Source organism: Nematolebias whitei, chromosome 1 (assembly GCF_014905685.2).
Source record: "Nematolebias whitei isolate Nwh7 chromosome 1, NemWhi1, whole genome shotgun sequence".
In the NCBI taxonomy this organism is placed as follows: domain Eukaryota; kingdom Metazoa; phylum Chordata; class Actinopteri; order Cyprinodontiformes; family Rivulidae; genus Nematolebias; species Nematolebias whitei.
The window spans coordinates 13,992,448-14,017,895 of NC_056498.1; the positions used below are offsets into that span (position 1 = coordinate 13,992,448).

The window sequence follows — 25,448 nt, forward strand, 5'->3', positions numbered from 1 at the left end:
GTGGTCAGATGAGACCGTAATAGAACTTTTTGGTCTTAATTCCACTCGCCATGTTTGGAGGACGAAGAATGATGAGTACCATCCCAAAAACACCACCCTACTGTGAAGCATGGGGGTGGAAGCATCATGTTATAGGGGTGTTTTTCTGCACATGGGACAGGATGATTGCACTGTTTTAAGGAGAGGATGACCGGGGCCATGTATTGTGAGATTTTGGGGAACGACCTCCTTCCCTCAGTTAGAGCATTGAAGATGGGTCGTGGCTGGGTCTTCCAACATGACTATGACCTGAAGCACACAGCCAGGAGAACCAAGGAGTGGCTCTGTAAGAAGCATATCAAGGTTCTGGAGTGGCCTAGCCAGTCTCCAGACCTAAACCCTATAGAAAATCTTTGAAGGGAGCTCAAACAGAAACCTGGCTGATCTAGAGAAGATCTGTGTGGAGGAATGGTCCCAAGTCCTGCTGCAGTGTGTGCAGACCTGGTGAAAAACTACAGGAAACCTTTGATCTCTGTAACTGCAAACAAAGGCTACTGTACCAAATATTAACATTGATTTTCACAGGTGTTCAAATACTTATTTGTAGCAGTAACACACAAATAAATTTTAAAAATATACATTGTGATTTCTGTATTTTGTGTGTATGTTTATGTATGTATATATATATATATATATATATATATATATATATATATACACACACACACACACACGTTGTTATTGTGGACTTTCTATTGTAGTACTCATTTACTTCCAAACCTAATACCATCAGTAACTGATGATTTACGATATTTAACATCACTAGGTTTGTGCCATATCTAATTAACCTCATTGCTAGAAGTGCTGTAAACTGCACCTCTTTGCTTTGATGTTTGTTCGTTACTATGTACACAACTACCACACAAATGCAGAACAAGGTTGTTGTAAAACCTTGTGTAAATATAACAGGAAGTAGTAAACAGATGTTTTAGTCATTTCCTGCTCCCCATGTAGAATCGGTGAGCGCTGCAGAAGGAATTGACTGCCACCTTGTGGTCATTTCCAATAACTGATGCTTTTTTCCTTACAGATATAAACCAACCAATGTGTTGATTTTACTTCTTGCCTTCAACCTACAGGTGTACGTCTCGACGGGTGAGGGACCTCTGGTGGCAAGGCGTACCCCCGAGTGTCAGAGGCCGAGTGTGGAGCCTGGCAGTAGGCAACGACCTCAACATCACACATGGTACAGGAGAATGCATCTGATGTTTAGTTTCAAAATAATCAAGAATCGTCACTAAGGTGAAATCAATTTAATGGGTCTGTGTGTGTGGGACTTGATTTTCATCACAGTTCCATATAAATGTCACTTAAAACTTACCAACCATGTCTGAACAAGAATTACCATCAAATTTTTACCCTGCAACTAACCATAGTGATTAAGGGAACCAAAACAACAACACTCAAACAATCATTACTATTTGGTCGTTCTTTCGTTTCTGTTAAAAATGTAAAACTTCTATTAAAAAAACACATTAAAACATGCAGCGCAATGCGATTTATGAAGCACATGCGACATTTATGGCATAAACAAATGTTGCAAGAAAACAAAGATGTTTGTTTCTTCATATGCAAAACATTATTTTTGGCAAAACTATTGAGGAAGCCCTGCTCTACATGAACCAGTAAACCTCTGACAAACGTTGCAAAACATTCAATGCTTGAACACATTTACACACAAATCTGGACTTTACATGACTGAACTTTAATGTCTTTAACGTTCAAAATTAGAAATGACGGGGTTTTTTTACTTATCAAACTTTTAGAGTTGTTTTTCTTATTTAGGAAACTCGTCTTCAATGATGTCTTCGATCTGAAGTCTAATAAATTACAACTGTTCAGATCATTTTTTGTTATTCAGGTGTTTTTTCAGTTCCAACAGTGTGTGTATACAGATCTATCCTCATGGGATGAGTCACCCCCACACACCCCTTCTTGGATTTACTGCATAGTGAGGACCAAGTAAAAAGATCAGCAGAATGAGGACCACTAGTTTTTAACCATTAAAAAGTTGGTCAGAGTCAGAGATTGTTTGTCGTTCGTACCACATGTCGTACATGTGGTGCAAACGAAATTATGTACACAGGGTCCCAGTTACATCCAACAATAAAATGTAAAAGAAAAACAATGATAAGATCTAAGATATGAACTAAGAAAAACAAACTAAAAATACACTAAGCACTAATAGCATAAAAACATTACGGTGAACAGGAGCACGAACATGAGTCTGCGTGAGCAGATGAGCACGAATGAACACATCAATATGAAACAGATCAGCAGCAACATGAAACAGATCAGCAGCATTATGAAACAGATCAGCAGCAACATGTGATTTTTCTTTTTCACAGTGATTTTCCTGGTTAGAGATTCATGAGTCTAACAGCCTCAGGGTAGAAGCTGTTCCTCAGTCTAGTGGTTCTACACTTAATGCTCCTCAACCTCCTCCCTGAGGGGAACGGGACAAAATGTGTGCGTGTTGGGTGAGTGGGGTCCTTCATGATGCAGGTGGCCCTCTTCCTGCATCTAGAGGTGTAGCTGTCTGTGATGGTGGGGAGGCTGACTCCAACAGTCTTCTGTGCAGCCTTCACCACTCTCTGCAAAGCTTTTCTTTCTGCAGCTGTGCAGCCTCCATGCCACACGTTGATGCTGGAGCACAGGATGCTCTCCACTGCACACCTGTAGAAGGAGGTGAGGACTGAGCTTCCCAGACCAGCTCGTCTCAGCTGTCTGAGGAAGTAGAGTCTCTGATGAGCTTTCTTGATCTGGCTGGTGGTGTTGTTGCTCCAGCTGATGTTGTCATTCTTGTATACACCCAAGTATTTGTAGCTGGAGACCACTTCCACCGCAGATCCTCTTATGTTCAGGGGGTGTAGGTGTTTTTGTTCCTTCTGAAGTTCACAATCATCTCCTTTGTTGTCTTCACATTGATGTGAAGGTTATTCTCTTTGCACCAGCTCTCCAGGTGTTCTACCTCCTGCCTGTAGCTGGACTCATCATTGTTTTTGATGCATCCCACCACTGCTGTATCATCTGCAAACTTTACAATGTAACAGCCTGGATGGATAGCTGCACAATCATACGTGAGCAGAGTAAACAGGAGAGGGCTCAACACACATCCCTGAGGAGAGCCAGTGCTGAAGGTTATGGTGGAGGAGGAGAAGTTGTGGATCCTCACTGACTGTGTTCTGTTTAAGAAAGAAAAAAGAAAGTATGATCAATTTTGGACACTAGGTGTCACACACACACACACACACACAAACAGGTTTGTCTTTCTATCTTTACAGGGACTTTGCATTGACTTCCATTAATTTCTATAGCCTAACCCTGACCCTAAACTTAACCGCTAACCCACCAACGACACTTCTTTTTATGGAGCCTGGGCTTTGGGCCCCAAAGGAGTAGTTGGTCCTCACAATGTAGTAAAAATGGGAAAAATGGGCCTCACAAACTAACAAACAAGCAAACACACACACACACACACTCATTTCTTCTTACAGTAACAGAAACAGTTTGTCTCAGCTTTTCTGTCTGAATAAGTCAAATAGATAGAGGAGGACAGAAGATTGTTTCTATTAGAGAATGGTCACGGTACAGTGATTCCTTCATTACAGGAGGCTACTCTGATATAACACACACACACACAGAAAACTAATTTCTGTCTTACTGCAGCAACTTGAAATCAGCAGTCCCTACAATCTGTGTCCTCACTCTGCTTTGCTCAGCTATTCCTTGTAAATGGAACCACAGCACTTGATATCAGAACACACACACGGTTCAGTCCCATCAAGGTTATTCACTGTTTCAATAGCACCAGATAAGTTAAAACATGTCCAGATGACTTAACTGAACATTGTTGGATATTTTACCTGGGTTATTGAGCATGAACCTTGATGTCAATATACAGTGATTTTATAGCTTTGTTTCTGCACGTGTTATAAATCTGCCGGCGCTATGCGAGTGTTAAAGAGTCATCAGGTCTCAACTCAGAAAGCCCACTACCTCGATCTCATCACTAGAGAGCAGCCTCAGGTCAAAGCAGAAGATGGGTCTGCAATGAAACGTCTTCTGAAATAGAGGAAGATGGATTCTTTATTCATCTGTAGTGTTTCTGCTGCTGAGTTCTTTTCTCATCAGACATTTTCTGTTTAGTAATCTTGTCCTCTGATCAGAGTCTTTAACCTCTGACTTCTCTTCTCATATTGAATGTTCTGTGTCCCTGCAGAGCTGTATAACATCTGTCTCGCCCGAGCAAAAGAGAAGTGGAATACCACAGCAGCTCCCACCACAGACACTGAAACTATAGGTAAAGACTGACTCTGATCTTCATTTTTCACTTCATTTTTTTTTTTCACATTTTTATTGTAACATGATTTAATTCTGCCAGATGTTTCAGGTTCTTCGGACCGAGAGTCGAGTCTGGAGCTGATCAAGCTGGACATCTCCAGGACCTTTCCCCAACTGTGCATCTTCCAGCAGGTCAGATTCAGGCGTCTGCTCATCACAGGAGATTTAAGTTACAAAACAGATTAGCACTAAATGCATAGTTTGTAACTTTTTTTACAAGAAAACTGTTCTCAGTTTGGCATTCTTTGAGACATATTGGAGTTAGTTTATTCTTGCCCTCTTTTATTGTCTTTATTGTTTGTGGATCATCAGGGTGGGCCCTACCACGATGTGCTGCACAGCATTCTGGGAGCGTACACGTGTTATCGGCCAGATGTTGGTTATGTAAGTCACTCAAACACAGCTCTACTCTGCTGAGATATTAAACATCTTTCATTTTTTTAATGCACAAATACACTTTATATGCCCATCGAAGGTGGACGTCTTACATTAGTCTCTGTCAGTCCATCTGTAAACTACTGATTGTCCCGCCCATAACTTCTGATTGGCTCAAGATGATTTAACAAAGCTTAATACACATGTGCATCATCATATACACTTTGTCATCCCAGCTCCAAGGTAAAGGTCAGAAGTCAAGGTTTAAAACATTCTGTGCATGTCCCACCCATAACTTCTGATCTGCTCAAGAAAATGTAATAAAACTGAAACACCTATGTATCATTACAAGACGAAGTGTCACATCCACCTTTCATCACACCAGCTCCAAGTTCAATGTCATTAATCAAGGTCAAAGTGAAAACAAGGTCTTTGGTCGTCTACCCATAACTTCTGATTTGTTAAAGTTAATTTAATTAAACTTGGTATTTATTTTTACCACCACTAGCTTGTTAGACCCCAAGTGGTTTCCTTGAAGTCCCTGTTTGAAAATAATATGCTCAAATAAAATCTAGTGTTTCTCAGCTATTACAAACTCTCTTTGAATAATCTTGGTATCAAAATAATGGTAACATTTGGAAGATTTCATCAGAAGTGTAAGCAGCACAACTGCTGCTAATTTTACACAGAAAACGAGGTTAGAACAAAGAAAAAAATTTTTGTTTTTTTACCCCTTTCCTTGTCTTTTGTATTATAGAGTATATTATAACCCCTTTAAAAATGTGAAGAAAAATATTTAAAATTTTGAGGAAACCATGAATCCACATGTGAACATTACCTGTGCAACAATTCATGCTGCTGAAGTAAACTATAGCAAAGTTACAGAGGGTTTAATTAAGAAATATTTAGATGTTTTTCCATTTGGCACTGGATGGCAAGTTTTAACACCATTTATGAAAGTAGAGGTTTTTTTAGGTTTACGTTGCCTAATTTTTTTTTGTATTTTTAAATTACCTACTTACTATCCCATCATATAAAACAATAGGAAATGTTGACTTGATTGCAACTGTACACATTTTACTAAAATCAATGAAAACCTTCAACACATTAGCATAATTGCTCAAATTCCCATTTTACAAAAGCTTAGAGAAGCCTTCACAACATACAAACCAGATTCCAAAAATGTTGGGACACTAAACAAATTGTAAATAAAAACTGAATGCAATGATGTGGAGGTGCCAACATCTAATATTTTATTCAGAATAGAATACAAATCACAGATCAAAAGTTTAAACTGAGAGAATGTATATTTTTAAGGGAAAAATCTGTTGTTTCCAAATTTCATGGCGTCAACAAATCCCCAAAAAGTTGGGACAAGTCCATTTTTACCACTGTGTGGCATCCCCCCTTCTTCTTACAACACTCAACAGACGTCTGGGGACAGAGGAGACCAGTTTCTCAAGTTTAGAAATAGGAATGCTCTCCCATTCATGTCTTATACAGGCCTCTAACTGTTCAATCATCTTGGGCATTCTTTGTCGCACCTTCCTCTTTATGATGTGCCAAATGTTCTCTATAGGTGAAAGATCTGGACTGCAGGCTGGCCATTTCAGTACCCGGATCCTTCTCCTACGAAGCCATGATGTTGTGATTGCTGCAGAATGTGGTCTGGCATTATCGTGTTGAAAAATGCAGGGTCTTTCCTGAAAGAAATGACGTCTAGATGGGAGCATATGTTGTTCTAGAACCTGAATATAGTTCTCTGCATTAATGGTGCCTTTCCAGACATGCAAGCTGCCCATGCCACAAGCACTCATGCATCCCCATACCATCAGTGATGCAGTCTTCTGAACGGAGCGTTGATAACAACTTGGGCTATCCTTGTCCTCTATGGTCCAGATGACATGGCGTCCCAGTGTTCCATAAAGAACTTCAAATCGTGACTCATCTGACCACAGAACAGTCTTCCATTTTGCCACACTCCATTTTAAATGACCCCTGGCCCAGTGCAAACGTCTGAGCTTGTGGAGCTTGCTTAGAAATGGCTTCCTCTTTGCACTGTAGAGTTTCAGCTGGCAACAGCAGATGGCACGATGGATTGTGTTCACTGACAATGCTTTCTGGAAGTATTCCTGAGCCCATTCTGTTATTTCCTTGACAGTGACATTCCTGTTTGTGGTGCAGTGACGTTTAAGGGCCCGTTGATCATGAGCGTCCAGTAGAGTTTTACGGCCTTGACCCTTACGCACAGCGATTGTTCCAGATTCTCTGAATCTTTTGATGATGTTATGCACAGTTGATGATGATAACTTAAAAGTCTTTGCTATTTTACGCTGGGTAACACCATTCTGGTATTGTTGCACTATCTTTCTGCGCAACAATGGTGGAATTGGTGATCCTCTTACCATCTTGGCTTCTGAGAGACACTGACACTCTGAGAAGCTCTTTTTATACCCAATCATGTTGTCAATTGACCTAATTAGTGTTAATTGGTCTTCCAGCTGTTCGTTATATGCTCAATTTCCTTTTGCCAGCCACTTATTGCTACTTGTCCCAACTTTTTGGGGATTTGTTGACACTGTGAAATTTTGAATCAACAAATTTTTGCTTCAAAAGTTTAATCTGAGTAAATGTAACATTTTAATCTGCCATCTATGTTATATTACGAATAAAATATTAACATTTGCCATCTCCACATCATTGCATTCAGTTTTGTAAATAGATTTTTTGACATTTATCCCAAAAAATCTTCCTTTGTGCTACAGCTCTGCCTCTTCCTCATGGACTTAGTGTGTGCATAAATTCTCAAGCCTCTTTGTGTGTCCACCAGATTTACGCAGAGCTACAACTCTGATTTTGATTGGCCGAATAGCACAAATGAGCTCTCATTTAAGTCCTTAGATCCAATAGAATTAACCTAACCAGTACATTCACGTCAATCCCACCAACTGTCATGAGATGAAGACGTGGTGCAAACTGTGTGTCATTCACCTTTGTCCAATCAGCTCCTTGTAATTGAGTCAGAAAATATGATTTGGTCTGGAAAAATGCTTGAAAAGCACACTGGAAAATGTCTTTGCTTAATAAATACAAATTTAAGCTCCGGAGGCAAAACTATCAAGGTAAGAAAAGTTTTTAGATAATGTTTATCAAGGGTGCGGTGCTTAAGAAGCAATAGATAGAATGTTGCATTATTTTTTTTTAATCACACCTGCCCTAAGATCAAGGTCAAAGTTTATACAAGGTCTTTGCTTGTCCAGACAATTGCTATAGATTGTTGTATTGCTGTATACAGTATTAGTTTTAGAGCCCAACCGATATGGAAATTTTGGCTATCGCCCATACCGATATAGAGAGGTGAAGGTGAATGCCGATAGCTGAAATAATGGCTGAATTTTTTTTAGCTTTGTCCACCCCCAAGAATCTAAGAACATATGAGTGGAGCAGGGCTTGTTTATTTAGCATGGCTGTTAGCGACCATGAAGCTAAGCTAATCAGATCCATGCTATACCTAGACCCATACTAGGTTTACAAGTGGTGCACTGGTCATAAAAACAGTCTTCCTAACGTGTGTTCACATTTTCTTCCTCTAATATTCACCATAAACGTATCAAGTGTGTTCCAAAATATAAATTTAACAAAGAAACACCCTTCCCTGTTCACTGTTTAAACAGTCACATTTGGTGAAGGCCTAATTGGTTTTGACTGCAGAAGGGTTTTTTTTTTTTCTTTTCAGAGAAGAAAGACTTCAGACAAAATGATGCATTTGATCAAGGACTACAAAGATAACTTTACTAATGCTGAATGTATTCACAGACTGGAAGCTCAATCCAACAGGACTGTTGCTTTAACTACTGACAACAGGGCTAATGTCGTGAAGGTGGTGCAACTGAACACCAATGGTGGCTTCCTAACTTGAGAGGCACAAAGCTAATGACAAGCTGGTTGGAGAATTGAGGAGAATTTATTGTTTTTTTTATTTTTTATTTTACAAATCAGTTAAAATAAACTTACCACGTTCAGCAAAACATGCTGCACAGTATGGCTCGTTGCTTTGTCTGTGCTGAATGTGAAAGTGAAACTTAAGTCCATGACCTGAAAGTAGTCTTCATTCTTTCTTTATTTATTTATTTATTGTAAATTTATTAATTTCATATAAAAACAATGACAATTTTTAGAAAAAAAATAAATAAACAAAAAAACATAAAATGAAAGGAAGCAGAAGAAAACATTTCTTATTATATCTGCTCCCTATTAAACAATCAAATTCAAACAATCAATTCAAACATTAATTTGCTTATTGTAATACAAAAGAATAGTCTAATCAAAATACCTTTATAATTTGTTAAATTAGAAACAACTAAATATAATTCTTTAACAAAATAGTTTTAACCATTTTCCTAAATGTTAGTATCGACTTTGCTTTTTTTACATTGTCCTCCAAACCATTCCAAAGATCAATTCCTCTTATTGTAGTAGTTCTACCCTTTAAACTTGTTCTGTACTTAGGTTTAACAAACATTTCTATTCCCTTTAAATTATAACTACTGGTCCTTTTCACAAAATAGTTCTGAATGTTTGATGGTAGTGAATAATTCTGAGCTCTAAACATAAGTAAAAGAATATTATAATCAACCAAATCATAAAACTTAAGTAATTTCAATTGACAAAATAGAGTACCAGAAGGATGACAATAATTTTTCCTCATTATAATTCTTACAGCTTTTTTTTGCAAAATAAAAATAGGCTTAGTTGTTGTCTTACATGCTGTACCCCAAACATTTACACAATAAATTAAATGCGGAACTATAATTGTATTATAGAGCAAGTACAAAGCCTTATTATTTAACAAGTCCCTTACACGATACAATACTGCAATTGACTTAGATTTTTAATTTTAACAAAATTTACATGCTGTTTCCATGACAGTTTGTCATCGATAATTACACCCAGAAACTTGATCTCATTCACTCTACATATCTTTATACCATCAATTTCAATAGAAAAATCCAAAGTTTTTTTTTTTACTAAATATCATAAAATTGGTTTTATCAATATTCAATGACAACTTATTTAATTTAAACCAAATTTGTATTTTTTCAAACTCTATCTTTATCAATACAAACATCCGTTCCAAGTCTTCACCCAAACAAAAAAAAGTGGTATCATCAGCAAATAAAATATGTTCATACGCCCTCTGCTGGATTCATTGTATAATCACGGCTGGTTCTAGCATTTAGTAGTGAAAATCAGAAGTGCTTATATCGGCGCATAATGGGACAATTATCACCAATACTGATGGATCCGTAAATGTCTATATCAGCCCTACCGATATATATCGGTCAAGCTGTAATTAGTTTGTTGATGGAAGTAAGAAGCTGTCATAAAAATGTGCCATATGCGGTACTCTTGTTGCTTCACTTTTTTAGATTCTCCCCATTGTTGAATCCACACAGTGTACTTTCACATGGTAAACTTCACTGTATGAGCAAACATTAACACAATACAGGACTGTACTATAAAGTAAACTATCCAGCTCTAAGACCAATTTTTAGGAATAATTCAGTGACTAATGTAGTGCTTCAAATAGTCGTAAAATACGATACGAGGGTTAAAGTATCAGCTCAGATGTCCCACACAACACCTACTTCTTCTATTTTTAGGTGGAATCTAGTGATTGTTGGAGAGACTCGGCCTCACGGTTTTGATTGAGTGGGAGGTTTTGTGTGTTGAAAGGAGCTGAGTGGGTTGTTTCTTGAAAGGCCGATATTTTATGACTGTACTGTTCAAGATGATCAAAAGGCACAAGTAAAAAGTAACTGTGTGATTAGCAGGAAGATGTCATCTTTTTTTAATTCTGAAAAGTAAACATACAGTGCTGTTAAAGTATTCAACCACTTACAGATTTTCTGCTTTTGCCACATTTAATTGTTTTAGATCAGCAAATAAATGGTTATATCATGCAAAGATCAAAGCAGTTTTTAAATTATTTTATTTATTAAGCAAGAAAAGCTATTCAAACTGGTCTTATGTAAAATAGAAGTACTTGACACCTTGTTAAATCATGAATTAGCTGTGAATTTTTTGAAAAGCTGAGCTCAGTTTGACTCACAACACCCAGGCCTGGTTACTTCCAGACTTGCAGCATCAATAAATCATGGAAATCTAGCCACTGAAGAAACTGTAGAACCATACTAAAGAGCAGCAATGACTTCAAGAGGCATCAAAACTCATCCAGGAGGTCCCAGCAGAACCCAGACTAACATCTAAATCTCAGCAGGTCAGAGTTCATGATTCAACAATAAATAAGAAAGAGACAAAGTTCAAAACTGAATGTTGTGGAAGAGTTCTGAGCAACCACTGATGAGCAAAACGAACACAAAGCCTGTCTCACATTTACCAAAAACCATCTGGATGATCCTCAAGACTTTTGGGAAAATATTCTGTTGACTGAGACAGAAATAGAAGTTTTTTTTAAAGTGTGCACTCTAGTACATCAGGTATAAAACCAACACTGCATTTCAGAGGAAGCATCAAGTCCACAGTCAAACATGGTAGAGGTAGAGTGATGGTGTGGGGCACTTTGTTGGATCAGGACCTGGACCACTTGCCATAACTGATAAAAAAAAAAAAATTCTTCTCTCTGAGAAAATAATGAAGATACATTGACCATCGGCTCCAGCACACTGCAGCAGGACAAAGATCTGCCGGCACGTCGACGTGTTTCCACAGCCGTGTGAAAGACGCTTGATTACACGTTACAGTTTGCTTTATATTTCTTCATGTTTTCTTCAATGTCTGTCAGTTTTATTTATACAACACATTTAAAAGAACTGAAGTCAAAGTGCTCCAGTCAAACCAGACGACTATTCAACAAAATTAAGTATAAAAACAAGACAGGGCTGTGAAATATATACAAACCACAGCAAAAGTAGACATACTCTGTTGAATCATGCTCTGTTTAAATCAAAAACCAAAGTCAAAAGATGGCAGGGGTTTGAGTCCACTGTGAGCTTTGTGCATTGAAGCTCATGCTACAACCATAAAGCACTGAGGAGGGTTTGCTCTGAGTCGCATCTTTGAGATGTAAAAATACATTTAGTTTTTTTAGCTCTGTTGTCGTGACTGAGTACTAAAGGAACAAAGTAGCTGGATTAAAGTCACATGTAGAGAAATTTTCATTATTTTGGTTTTGCAAAGGTGCAAGCATTTATTTATTATTTGAAACAAGCTAAATGTATATTTTCTGTGTTCATTGGAATGAACAAAGTTGTTGTATTGATACGATGAGAGGAACTGTTCAAACTAGAGAAATTGCATTTCCTGCGAAAATGCAGTATGAATGCTTATTGCAGAAGAATTTGCTGGAAAACAGCTACAATGAGCTCAAACTTGCTGAAATGTAGCTGAAATGCAAGAACAAGCCTAAATTAGCCAAAGAAAGCAGAAAGAACATATTTGCTGAATTAGGTTTAAATAAGCAGAAATGAGCACAAAAATTGGGAAATTAGCTTAACACCATCACCACCACCACCCCCCAATTAGCTAAAAACATCTAAAAAGTTACCAGAAAGGCAGAGAGACGCTTAACCTACGACAAGGAAGTGGAATGAGCTGAAATGAGCTTAAAAAAAAAGTGGAATTAGCTGAAAAAGCAAAAATGTGCATAAGAACAGCTAAGTAGTAACTGAAATAGCAGAAAAATCTGAAACTAGCTGAAAAACGCTGAAAGGAGCATAAGCTGAAACTAGCAAAAATAAGTTGATTAGGGTGAAAGTAGCAGAAATTACCAAGAAAAACTTCAATTTATTTGAAAACAGCTGAAATTAGCTAAAATGTTTCTAAAAAGGTAGAACAAGTTAAAGTAGTATAAGAAAGCAGAAAGAACATGTTTATCCAATTATGCTTAAAAGCAGAAATGAGCACAGACGGTAGAAATTATCTGAAAAAAACTGAAATTAGAAAAAAAAAACTGAGAAGTAGCTAAAAAAGCTGAAAGAAGCTGAACCTAACAGAAGAAAGTGGAGAGCACATTTTTGCTGAATTGGGCTGAAAGAGTTTAAATGAGTGCAAAACGTGTAATTAGCTGAAAAAGCTTAAATAGCATTAAAACAGCTAAATAGTAGCTGAAATAGTAGAAAAATATTAAACTTGCAGAAATAAGCTGAAAGGAGCATAACAAACTGAAATTAGCAGAAAGAAGTTAGAAGAAGCACAAATGTGTTGTATTTATCAGAAAGAATCTGAATGGAGTACAAAACATCTGAAAAAACAGCTGAAAGTAGCTGAAGCAGAACAAAATGTGAAAGGAGCAGTAAAAGGTTGTAAACAGATCTAAACATTTGAAGGATGTAAAATGAGCTCAATTTCTATGAAAAAAAAAGTGGCAGAAAGGGCTAAATATTTCAAAAAGCTAAAGTTGCACCAATACCAAAAGTCGTAACAGGATTGTCCTGAACGCGCTGAATGTTTTGATTTATGATTTATAGCTTGAAAACGTTGGTTACGTACTGTAACCCCAGATTCTATGAATATAGGCGTAGCCCTTTAAGGCTGTCGCTGATGGGTTTATCCCGTTATGCAGCGCATAAGCACTGAAAAAATTTAGTCCACGCCCACCTGCTGTGTGGGCCCCACCCGGTCCGTATAAATTACGTTAAGAGCGGGAAATCGGCTCCCAAAATAGCTTTTTTCTTCAGCCATTTAGGAGCCAGTGAGGCCCGACGCTTAAAGGGCTACGCCTGTATTCATAGAATCTGGGGTTACAGTACGTAACCAACGTTCTATTTCATATAGGCTTCGCCCTTTAAGGCTGTCGCTGATGGGTTAAGGGCGAAGCGGATGTGGTCCTCGCCTCACTGGGTCCATTCGAACACAGTAAGAAGCGGAAGCTTGCCCAAAAAACGTCTTGTCACTCAGCTCCCCGTGTGCATAACTACGCATCGCGTAATTATGTGCCATGCACAGACGCATGTTGAGTAACTATGCGTTCTGACAAGCATGAATGCCCCGGAAAACTTTCAACGGGAAGAAGAAGTTGAAAAGGGGGGGGGGGGGGCATGAACCAACTGGTTCATGGCTGAACAGTATAAACAGATTAATGTCCATGAATTGATTATTGATCAAATGAACTGATTGGTAACAATAGTCATGAACTGATTAGTGACAATAAAACCAAAATCACAGACACGACTTGTGACTGATAACAACATCTCACACTGTAATGCATGCAGACAGAAGTGAGCTTAAACAGAGTTCCATGAGAACAATAATATTCATTCTGTTAGAGCACTAAGGACAGAATGTGTCATGGAACGAGCCGTTACATCACGTAGGTAAAAGCGAATAAATGAGCAGGGTGTTGACCATGCAGCCGCAGTGCAAATGTCCTGCATTGACATACCATTATGCAGAGCAGTCGAAGATGCGATACCCCTGGTGGATTGTGCTTAGAGGTTGACAGGAGGCCCTAAATCTGATGCTCTGTAGGCTTCAGAAAAGGCCTCACACAGCCAGTGTGACAAGCGCTGGATGGATAACGGCGACCTGCAGAAGCATCTCTATAATGCACAAACAATTGTTGAGTTTGAAACGCATTGCAGCTGTGCGCGTTATGTAACACGTCAACGCCCGCACCGGGCAGAGAAGATGAAAAGATGCTTCCTCTTCTGATCTGTGGGGGGGAAAAGACCCCTCCAACGATATCACTCTTGATTTAAAAGAGCTCGTGATGTTTTAGGCATAAAAGCTGGGTTGGTCTTAAATCAGCTGAGCTGCCCGTCAGCCTAAATTCTAAGGCATGACGAAGCAACAGAGAGGGCAGATAATTACTTATCCTCTTAGCGGGTGTTAAAACCAGCAGCAGGGTTGTTTAAAGAGACAAGAATTTAAATGAAACCTGATCCAGAGGCTCAATTGGAGCTTTGATCAGGGCTCGCAGGACCAGCGTTAAATCCCACTGTGGAGCAAGTGGACGTGAAGCAGGCCTGTGTCTCTGAACATCTTTTAGAAAAACGCTTCATCAGCGGGTGATTAAAAGCTGTTCTGTCTCCGAAACCTTCGTGGCAGGAATAGATGACTGCAACGTACGTTAAAGCGTACTGAAAACCAACTCCCTATCCATCAGCTGTTGTAGAAAAACAACACGCCGCCTAAAAGACATGAGGTGGCCTCTAAACCTTCTCTGTACACCAGCGCTGAAAAGCCATCCCCTTTGATGTGTACAGAACTGTGGTAGATGCAGCACGTGAATCTTGAATTGTGCACACTATCTCCTGAGGGAGACCCATCCTCTAAGTGGGACCGCTCAGCGGTCAGACCCACAGGTGTTGACCTATTTCTGGGTAACTCTTGGTCGCTCCTCCTGCCTGAAGGAGAGCATCCTCCCTCCACGACAGTTCCACGGCGACCCGACAACAGACGTTGCAGGCCTGGGAACCATGGTGCGTTCACACGCCGGGAGCCACCAGGAGAGCTGTCAATCCCTCCTCCTGAACTCGGTTCAGGAACCATAAAAAACAAGAGGAGGTGGGGGAAAAGAAACGCGTATAAAAGCGTTTTGGGCCACCGGCTGTGAGCAAATGCGTCCCCCCCCAGCGATGGGTCGTCTCGCGGGCTCAGGGAAAACCATAGTTGACACTGAGCGTTCTTCTCGCGTCGCAAACAGGTCCACAGCTGTTTTGCCAACTTCTGCTGCGTCTGAAAAACATCAGGTCTGGATGGAGGGTCCGGTCCACGTGACGTGGACCGCCCCTGGACGTCACATCTGCCCCTCTGTTCAGAACACCGGATATGTAAACCGCTCTAATAAAGAGCAGGTTTTGATTAACCCAACACAGTAGCTTTCGCACAATGTGTAACATCTGGGCTGAACGCACACCCTTGATGGTTATGTACGCAGCAGTCATCATGTTGTCTGTGTGAATCAACACGTGTTGATTCTGTAGCACGGGAGCAAAGTGTTGAATCACATTCAGTGCTGTGCGACACTCCAAAACATTGATGTGGGCTGATGTGTAGTGGGGCCACAGCGCCCCTACTGCTTGAGATAGGCATGTCCCCCCCCCCCCCAGCCTGACAGCAACGTGTCCGTGAAGACTGACCCGTGACGTGGGTCTGCTGAGGGGGACTCCCTCTGACAGAAAACAAGGTGTTTCCCCAGAGTCGGAGGTCTGCTTCCACAGAGGAAGGGACAATAATCATTCGTCGTTTGTTTTACTGGATCCACATGCAGACGTGCAAAACACCTCTGGAGGCGTCTCATGTGAAACAAACCAGTGGAAAACACTGTGTGAGTGACATCATTTCCAACAGCTTCATGACGGAGACAGCTGTTATAACTTGCCAGGTCTTACGTGGCTGAGTTGACTTTTTAAAAAGTGTCGAATCTAGTTTGTGATAAAAGAGTTTTCATGGTGGTTGAATTTAATTCCACTCCCAGAAACAAATGTCTGGGCCGGAAAAATCGAGCTTCCTTCCAATTTATGGCGAAGCCCAGATTTAACAGGTGTGATGTCAACACCTGATCCTGCATCAGCGCCTCCTGTCTGAATTGACAGGAGCAGCAGATCATCCAGGTAAAACAAAAACTCTCGTCTCTGTGTTAGGATGATCGGTATGCGTTCTCTGGATGTTAAACAACAGATCCAAGAACGGTCTCACCCCTCCGATCCGTGAGTAAAAACCTTGTGTTTTCTCTCCCTTGGGGAACTCTGTAGATTACTTTTATCAGAAAACACTTGGATTTCTGCATTTAGGGATGAGATTTAGTCTGATGATGACGGGGCCGTTTTTTATAACTCCTCTGAATGGAGGGGTTCGGGTTGCAAACTGTAACTTGTACCATTTGCATAAAACCTTGTCCATCCATCTGAAAAACGGCGAGCATGTTTTAGCCACTCTACGTAACGTTCGTATGGTGAACGTGCGTTAAGTGATGTGTCATGTTTTGTACGGCTGTCAGCCGTCCGCCCCTCAACCGCCGTCATGCGTCGCGGGAATGTTTTCTGTGTGATCCCGGGCGAGACTTGTGCTGAGGCGAAGCGTGTGACAGCTGATGACGCGGTGGGGCTGCGCGTTTGACGTCGCTGTGCGAACGTTGAAAAGGCGGAGGGCGTGACTTCGTTTACGCCGTGCTGTTGGAGTGAAGGCTGCTAGCCCCGCGGGAGCACCTGTTGTTCTCTGGAGGGACGCGCGCCACTCTCGCTGGAGGGGCGCGCGCTGGAGGGAGGCGGGACTCATTACCGGGTTCTTCAGCTGCTTCACGTTTAGCTGCGGTGAGCTGCCGAAAGCTGAGACGCGGTGGTGACGGCTGCCCGCGTTGATTCGTCGAGACGGGTGTCGTTTCTTGTGAGAGAGAAGGGCCCCCACCCGAACCAGCCTGCGGACCACATTTATACCGATGTGAGCTGGTTAGCGCCGGCAGCTGTGTGTGTGCGCCAGCATCAACGCAGCGCCGTTGGATGGAGGCTGTTCATCTTAGTGATCGACTCGTCATGTCAAGAGCGGCGGTGAGTTAAAATCCTGTTTAAGGACACCGGCTCATGTGGAGGCTGTTCCATCCCACGAGTGCGAGTTGACACCGCTTGAGTGAGGATCGTGCAGTTCTAGTTGGTAATGAGTTATTTTCGCTTACCGTTGTGCCGTGATCGACTCGTCATGTCTAGAGCGACGGTGAGTTTAAAAACCTTTAATTAAGGACACCGGCTCATGTGTGGAGGCTGTTCTGTGATCGACTCGTCATGTCTTAGAGCGACGGTGAGTTTAAAAACCTTTATTTAAGGACACCGGCTCGTGTGTGGGGCTGTTCCATCCCACGAGTGCGAGTTGACATCGCTTGGGTGAAAAACGTGCAGCCCGGGATTATAACGAGTTATTTTCACTTACCATCGTGCCCTGTAAGCGACTAGTAATGTCTTGGAGCGGCGGTGAGTTTAAAAAGCCTTATAAAGGACACCGGCTCTTATGTGTGCGGCCGCTGTGAGCTCATCCGGGCTTACAGACTGGCTAAAAAACAGACACTTTGATCATTAATGATGATTTATTTCAACTTTCGTGTCACTTTTACACACACCCTCCGGAGACCGTCATTTTGAGAGCTTTCTCTCTCATGAGCTCTGCGATTGTTTGCCCAGAGCGCTGTCTTGCAGGCGAACTCTGGGGAAACGCTGAGCTGCAGGCTGCCGGAGTGAAGAGGGCTGGATTCTGACGGGCGGGGCTGGTGGTGGAACTCAGCGAGAGCCGCGGCCGTGGAAAAGTCTAAGCTTGCTCGCGACGGTCCCTCCAGCGGGACGGGGTGGGCCGCGCGGCTTGATGAGGTGGCGCACAGCTTCTGGCACCTCCTCCGACTTTCACTTCGCCAGCATGGTTTGAAGCTGCTCTGAACAGCGCGTCCGCGATGGGCTTCATCAGGTCTTGTGCAGATTCTCCGGCAGCGAGGGGAGTAACGAAGCCAGGTGGGTCGTTGGATCATCGTCCTCCGCGCTGCAGTCCTCGACAGGCAAACCGTGGGAGAGGCACACATGTTGAGCTGGCGTCAGCTGCCTTACAGAGGGAGTTCTTTGTCTCCAAGGCAGGTCTGCGGCCTTCAATCCCTTGGACATGCTATATGCTAGCAGCGCACGTTGTTGCTAACTGCGGCTGCCTGAAAACACATTGGTGGGCTCGATTTGAGAGCGTGTTCGCCGTCTGGTTCGTGTTCCTCCGGAGGGACGGGACGCTGCTCCGACCTGGGCAGCTTCGCTCCGGAAGCTTCCGCGAGGCTTGGCTCCAGGGGGGGTTACCGAGGAATAGCCCCGCTCGGTGAATCCCTCGACTCTGGTGATGGGAGCGGACTGGGGACCGACTCCTCTAATCTACCAGGAAAGAACCGTCTGCGGCCTCGCCCGTGGAACGTCCTGTTGGAGCGCGAGGCCGTATGGATCAAGACGGTGAGCCACAGTGGAGCCCAGTGAAAAATAACCTTTCCGCCGATCATCCGAACTGGCGGGAAAAGGCGAGGGACGTAGAAAAAAAGGGGTCCCTTCATGTCAGCCTCCTCCCGGGTTCCGCCGGGCAACCCCTGAGGGCGCTGTCGGCCGGGAGCGGTGTGATCGCCGATGCGAAACGAGGTGGGATGGGGTGAGCATTCACTCAGCCCCCCTCCACCTACACTACGCTCCCCAGGAGGGAATGAGCAGCGGGGGCTGCAGCTGAGCACGCCTTGCCCCGGAGGAACCATCCGGTTCGCCCCGAGGGTCGGCGATAAGGGAAAAAACACAAGATGGCGTTGTCCAGCGTGTAGTGACCTGTCACTGGGAAATGTTCCTCGACGCTTACCTTGGAATAAGACTGCTGTCATCTTCTCCTCGGGGAGGAGAACTCACCGGACGACCGGAGGTCAACTGCCGGGCCAAGCATCCTTCACAAGGTTGGTCATTTACACAATTTATCTTCTTTGTTCTTCTGACAGTGCTATATTAGCTCGCTGAAGAAAAAATGGGAGCCGATTTCCCGCTCTTAACGTAATTTATACGGACCGGGTGGGGCCCACACAGCAGGTGGGCGTGGACTAAATTTTTTCAGTGCTTATGCTCTGCATAACAGGATAAACCCATCAGCGACAGCCTTAAAGGGCGAAGCCTATATGAAATAGAACTGCGGGATGATAAATGCGCCGAAAAACTTACAGAAGAAAAATGGATCACAATCCTGAGCGTTCACATCAGTTATTTCCCCTTGAACTGTGTTTACCTGAACCAAGAGGAGTAAAACATTAAGGAGCCTTTTAAATAAGATGTTTTTATGAAGCTGACATTCTATGTTAGCAGAAACTGTTTTTACACATTGAACTGGTTTGTGGTGAAAAACTGTTCCAACAGTGAGAGACAGTCCAATGTTTACTCCTTTAAGCTGTTTGTAGACGTGCTGGCTGAAATCTTCACCACAGCCCCACGCTGTCGTTTAAACAGAGAAATGACTGACTTCCTTTACTCTACTAACCCCGACCTATGAGTGTGCATTCACCTCTGCATGCACGGTGTGTGCACGGGCCCCTGAGAGTGCCTCTAGGTTTCTCTTTGAACTGCTCGTGTTGCTGATCAGAGCTGCAGCACATCAGCACGATCTGTTTATTGTTGAACCCCTTTCTGTTGTGTTTAGGTGCAGGGCATGTCGTTCATCGCTGCTGTGCTCATCCTGAATCTGGACACGGCCGACTCCTTCATAGCTTTTGCCAACCTGCTCAACAAGCCCTGTCAGATGGCGTTCTTCAGAGTGGACCACAGCCTCGTCAGTACACACGCACACTTCAGTCACCGCTTTGTCTGACCTGTTAAACACAACGTTGACTGTAAACACTTGGTACTACGTTTAGTGTTAAACTATGGGACTGGGTAAAAAAACAAACTGCTGACATGTTAGTGCCAAAGGTTATACAACCACTCATTACCTTCTAATTAATACAGCGTTCTGAATGTTGCACAAACACAAATAAAGTTGTAAATCAGTCACTGTAGCAAGTTTTGAAGAGCATTTCTATGCAAATTGCCTTTTTTTTTATTTTATTTTAAGTGGGGGAAAAAAATACACATTTTAACTTTTTAGAAAATTTATACAAAAGAAAATTCCCCTTCATTGATAATTCATTTTATTTTATTTCATCAAATCTTAAATTGCATTCAAGTTGGGGACCACCTAGAAAGGCAGCCACCTATTATTATCCACCTGAAAAGGGTCTTACGCTTCTATGAACTTTAATGCGGTCCAAACCGCAACATGTACCCCCACAAATGTTATATCAGAACGACCGGCTCGGCGCCGTGACGTGTGCTGTTACTTTATTGGCATTTCGAGTTACCGTGGTGATGTAATTTGCAAACAAAGACGCCATTTTTCTCATTAAAAAACACCATCAGAACACTTACCAGCTCACCTGCCACTGCGAGGTCACATGACCTACAGTGGTCTGGTCTCTGAACAAAACACTGATTAACTTTTGGAGTGACAGGGCAGCCAACTCGGGACCCGAAGGTCCCAGGTTCGATTCCCAGTCGTCGCACAGCTCGTGGTGTCTCTGAGCAGGATGCCCTATCCCCAGTTGCTACCCGGGCACTTTCCATAACTGCCCACTGCTCCACCTGGTGGTGAATGGGTTAAAAGCAGAGAGCCAATTTCACCATTGTATGGGAACATACAATGGTGACAACACGTTATTATTTTGGATCAAGATGGCTGCTACAGCTACCTCAGAAAACTCTAAATTGACTATAACTCAGCCACTCTTTGAGATATTGAGCTGAAATTTGGTGTGTCTGTAGATGAGAACGAGTTGTAATACATTCCTAGTGCAAATAAATAATCCAAGATGGCCACCTTAGCTAAAAGGGAAGAATACGATAACTCAGCTATTTTAAAAGATATAGAGCTGAAATTTGGTGTGGTGGTACCTGACAGCGATGCTCAAGTTCAAGTTTATTGTCATTCACATCACATGTGGTACATGAGGTGGAAGGAAATTCTGTACTCAGGGTCCCAGTTACATCCAAAAATAGCAAAAATATAAAGTATAAAAAGAAACATTATATAAGGATCTAAGATATACACAAAGATATACGCTAAACGAATGCCAAATGGTAGGCTTTGATTACAAATGAAAAATCCAAGATGGCCGTCTGAGTTAAAAGGAAAAATATTATAAATCAGCCATTTTTACAGATATTGAGCTGAAATTTGGTGTGGTGGTCACTGAGAGCAATGCTCAATAAATATTGCATTCTAATAAAATTATCCAAGATGGCCACCATAGCTTAAAAGAAAAGAAAAAAAGACGAACTCACTGATATATATAATTTTATTTATTTATTTATTTATTTATTTATTTATTTTTGCCATATTCATCTGAAATTTGGTATTGTGGTAGCTGAGAGCAAACTCCCAACACATAGTACTGTCAAATCAAATTTTTAAAATGGACGCCACGTGACAGTCCCTGTCAAAGTTTCTCCAAAAACTTTCTAGTATTCATTCGTACTGTTACAAAGTCTCAGTAACGTAGAAATTAAAAGATTGTTCTTGTTTTAACTTGTTTTGTTTTACAATCTGAGCTCTGATCCAAGCTGCATTAGAGCAGCATCAGGATTCTTGTTCTGTCCTTTGAAACCTCACTCCACTCTGTGGTGTAATCATCCTCTCTGCGGCCTGTTTACATTCAGCTCTTTCATTTCTACCAGTGACAACACTGTACTTTGTTTTTCTAACATCTCTCACTCTTCTTCCAGATGTTGACGTACTTTGAAGCTTTTGAAGTGTTCTTTGAAGAAAATTTACCAAAGCTCTTTGCACATTTCAAGAAAAACAACCTGACCCCTGATATTTACTTAATTGACTGGTGAGTTTCTCTGCCTCTTTTTCGCTTTACTTACATTTTATTTAGTTTTTATGCAGCAATAACTTTCTGTGCAGGACATTACTAAGCTAACACTAAAATGCTCTAAATATGGCCACTCCGCTCTTGACCTTTGTGCCATTAGAAGTCAAGAGCAGAGCAGGCGCATGAAGCTGTGGATGTCTCGTTGTCCTCCTACAATCTACCGTATTTTCTGCCGTACACGTCGCACCACTCTATAAGTTGCATCAGTCCAAATTTGTCTAAAAAAGTGGAAAAATCCATAAATGCATCACTTCACTGTATATGTCACATCCATTATGCGTCACCACTGACAGCCCGGAAATGTGGGTCAGTGTTGTGCCAGAAATCAATTGGCTGCCAAATGGCGGCCGCGGGAGCGTCCACGGGAGGACTTTAGCAAGAATTTAACAAGATTAACACTTAAAAACAATTATTTGTTTGCTCGAAATTATAGTAAAGGTGTGTCTCAGTCTAACTTTTCCTTAATAAATGCACTTTGACGGTCAAATCAGCTGCATTTTCAAAACCCGGTTTGCGTAAGTGAGCACGTGCAGAGGGACGAGCCACTGTTCATTTCTTCAAAATTTAACAAGATAAACACTTAAAAACAATTATTTGTTTGCTCGACTTTATAGTAAAGGGTCTCAGTCTAATGTTTGCGTCAAAAGTATTCTCTGCCTCGATGCTCCAGGAGCGCGCAGAGGGAGGAACAAAAAAGGAGAAATGCTGCTTGTTCTAAATTTAACAAGATAACCACCTAAAAACAATTTTGTTTTTTACTCTTAACAAAGTCAGAGTCTAAAGCCATCCCAAGATTTGTAACAGACTGTTTTAGATATGGATCAAGAGAGTCGAGGTTAACAGGAACAGACAGCGGTTGAGCTAGGGCTCCTACTCTGCTCCTGTTTCCTGAAATATCTTACAAAAAGATCTGAAGCTCTCGACCTTGACCTCTCTAAGTGACTTTAAGAATCTGTTGGACTTCTGGCAAGGACCAATGCAGACATGTTCCTGTTTTTAGTTTTCTACATTCACCTTATAATCTAGCTGTTTTTGTTACTTTTTTGCCATCTTATTTGTATTAAAAAAAATTATATTTTTTTCATTCATTCAACCTTTATTTAGACAGGTAAATCCCATTGAGCCTCGAGGACTCATTTACAAGAGAGACCTGATTTCAACAAAGAATGATGACAACAGTGAACAGCGACAACATTAAACAGTTATGAAAAGTCATAATACAGTTTTTTGTTTTTTTTTAAAATAGGATGGCTAAAAGAAAAAGGTCAGTCATCCAGGACATAAAAAATAAGAGAAAAAACTCTAACGTGCAGAACTCCAAGCATTAACTGCATGACACTGGTATACCTCACGGACGTAAAAAATGAAATGTAGCATGTTTGTTCATGCTGCAGTCGTTTATGCAAAACATTGACTATATATCAGATTTAGTAGCTCATAAGAACTTGGTTGGATTAGAAAATAATCAAGATTTGCCATGTTTGGGTTGTCGTTTATGGGCAGAATAAATGGGTGTAGGCCACTTCTGCCTGCAGTGTGAGCATCGCTTAATTTGACCACAGAGACGAGTTGTGTCCTGTAATCAGCATCACAGGTGTCTTCAATCTTGAAGTCAGTCTGTATTACAGATGAAAAATAGTCACTGTGCTGTTTGGTATCAAGGTGTGTACCACAATGAGCATGGAGCGCAGAAAGTTCCACACAGTCCAGTCGGCTACGAACTCTAATGAAATCTGTTTTCACCTTGTTGTTGACTGCATCCATGCCAGCTCTGAGTCTGTCCTGGAAATATAAAGAGCTGGATGTTTTTGTTTCCTTCCCATTGTCTCTGCAGGATCTTCACTCTGTACAGCAAGTCTCTGCCTCTGGACCTGGCGTGTCGGGTGTGGGACGTGTTCTGCAGGGACGGCGAGGAGTTCCTGTTTCGCACGGCGCTGGGCGTGCTGCGTCTCTTTCAGGACGTTCTCACTTCCATGGACTTCATCCACATGGCTCAGTTGTTGACCAGGCTGCCTGAACTCATCCCGGCTGAGCAGCTCTTCCAGCACATTGCCGCGATCCACATGAACAGCCGCAACAGGAAGTGGGCTCAGGTGGGTGTTTTCTTCTCTACGTTACAGTTTTACTACTGTCGTGTGTTTGTTTTCCATTTTGAAACGTCTACGTCCTCACAGATCTTGCAGACGTTGACAGAACAGAAGAAATCGGCAGCGAGACAGTCCGGCGCTGAAGCACTGAGCTGAGATCAGAGGGGACATCACAGTTCTCTGATCCCTCCATCAGGAAGACCCAGACTGTCACCAGGCCAGAGGGACCTGGAAGAGACAGAGATCCAGTCCATCAAGCTCGGGGACCATTCTTCCTGTAGCTGCTTTTCATAGCGTCGTGTTTCTGCTCTGACCCAAACCAGCATCCCAGAGGACAGTCTGCTACTGGTTTGGCAGCAGTGTGGAAAGAAAAGAAAAACTATCTGAGGCCTTACTTAACTCCAACCCCACTCTTCCTCAAACCTGCTCCTGGTGAGAAGCCCAGCTGTGAACTGGAAACTAGCTGGAAACAGTGAATGTAAGCAGCACTCCCACTTCATGTCAGAACTGGGCTGACGGATCTTCAGAGACACAAGTCGATCCAAATCCTCTGCTCTCAGTTTTCTGAACACTTTAGTTTTGTTTTGGTTGTCAACTTTAATGTTATTTTAAGGACACTCAGGCCGGATGACCAACCCTTCACCCAGGTGTTCTCAAACCAAACTCTACTGGAACCTGCACCAGCACTGTGGTCAGAGAAACACCGGCTCCAATCTGTCACATTCAGCATCACAAGGAAGATGTTTGTCCGAGTCAGATTAGTTTTTAATCATTTCATAAACCTGTTGGAAGGTCTGGGCTTTAAACCAAACAACCTGAACAGTTCGCCTGTAGTTTAAACACCTGGTGACACCTGTAGTTTAAACACCTGGTGACACCTGTAGTTTAAACACCTGGTGACGCCTGTAGTTTAAACGCCCGGTGACACCTGTAGTTTAAACGCCCGGTGACACCTGTAGTTTAAACGCCCGGTGACACCTGTATTTTAAACGCCCGGTGACACCTGTAGTTTAAACGCCCGGTGACGCCTGTAGTTTAAACGCCCGGTGACGCCTGTAGTTTAAACACCCGGTGACGCCTGTAGTTTAAACACCCGGTGACGCCTGTAGTTTAAACGCCCGGTGACGCCTGTAGTTTAAACGCCTGGTGACGCCTGTAGTTTAAACGCCTGGTGACGCCTGTAGTTTAAACGCCCG

General features: G+C 42.1%; 1 protein-coding gene across 1 annotated transcript in view; it reads left to right on the plus strand.

Moving 5' to 3' along the window:
* Positions 1-24,650, plus strand: part of tbc1d14 (TBC1 domain family, member 14) — an 85,305-nt gene extending 60,655 nt beyond the window's left edge. Inside the window, exons 7-14 of the mRNA XM_037682480.1 lie at positions 1,119-1,225; positions 4,262-4,342; positions 4,433-4,515; positions 4,696-4,767; positions 19,897-20,025; positions 22,014-22,123; positions 24,000-24,258; positions 24,340-24,650. Of these exons, the coding sequence (XP_037538408.1) occupies positions 1,119-1,225; positions 4,262-4,342; positions 4,433-4,515; positions 4,696-4,767; positions 19,897-20,025; positions 22,014-22,123; positions 24,000-24,258; positions 24,340-24,408 (910 nt within the window). The 3' untranslated portion in view covers positions 24,409-24,650. The remainder of the gene's footprint in view (positions 1-1,118; positions 1,226-4,261; positions 4,343-4,432; positions 4,516-4,695; positions 4,768-19,896; positions 20,026-22,013; positions 22,124-23,999; positions 24,259-24,339) is intronic.
* Positions 24,651-25,448: the final 798 nt, after the last annotated feature.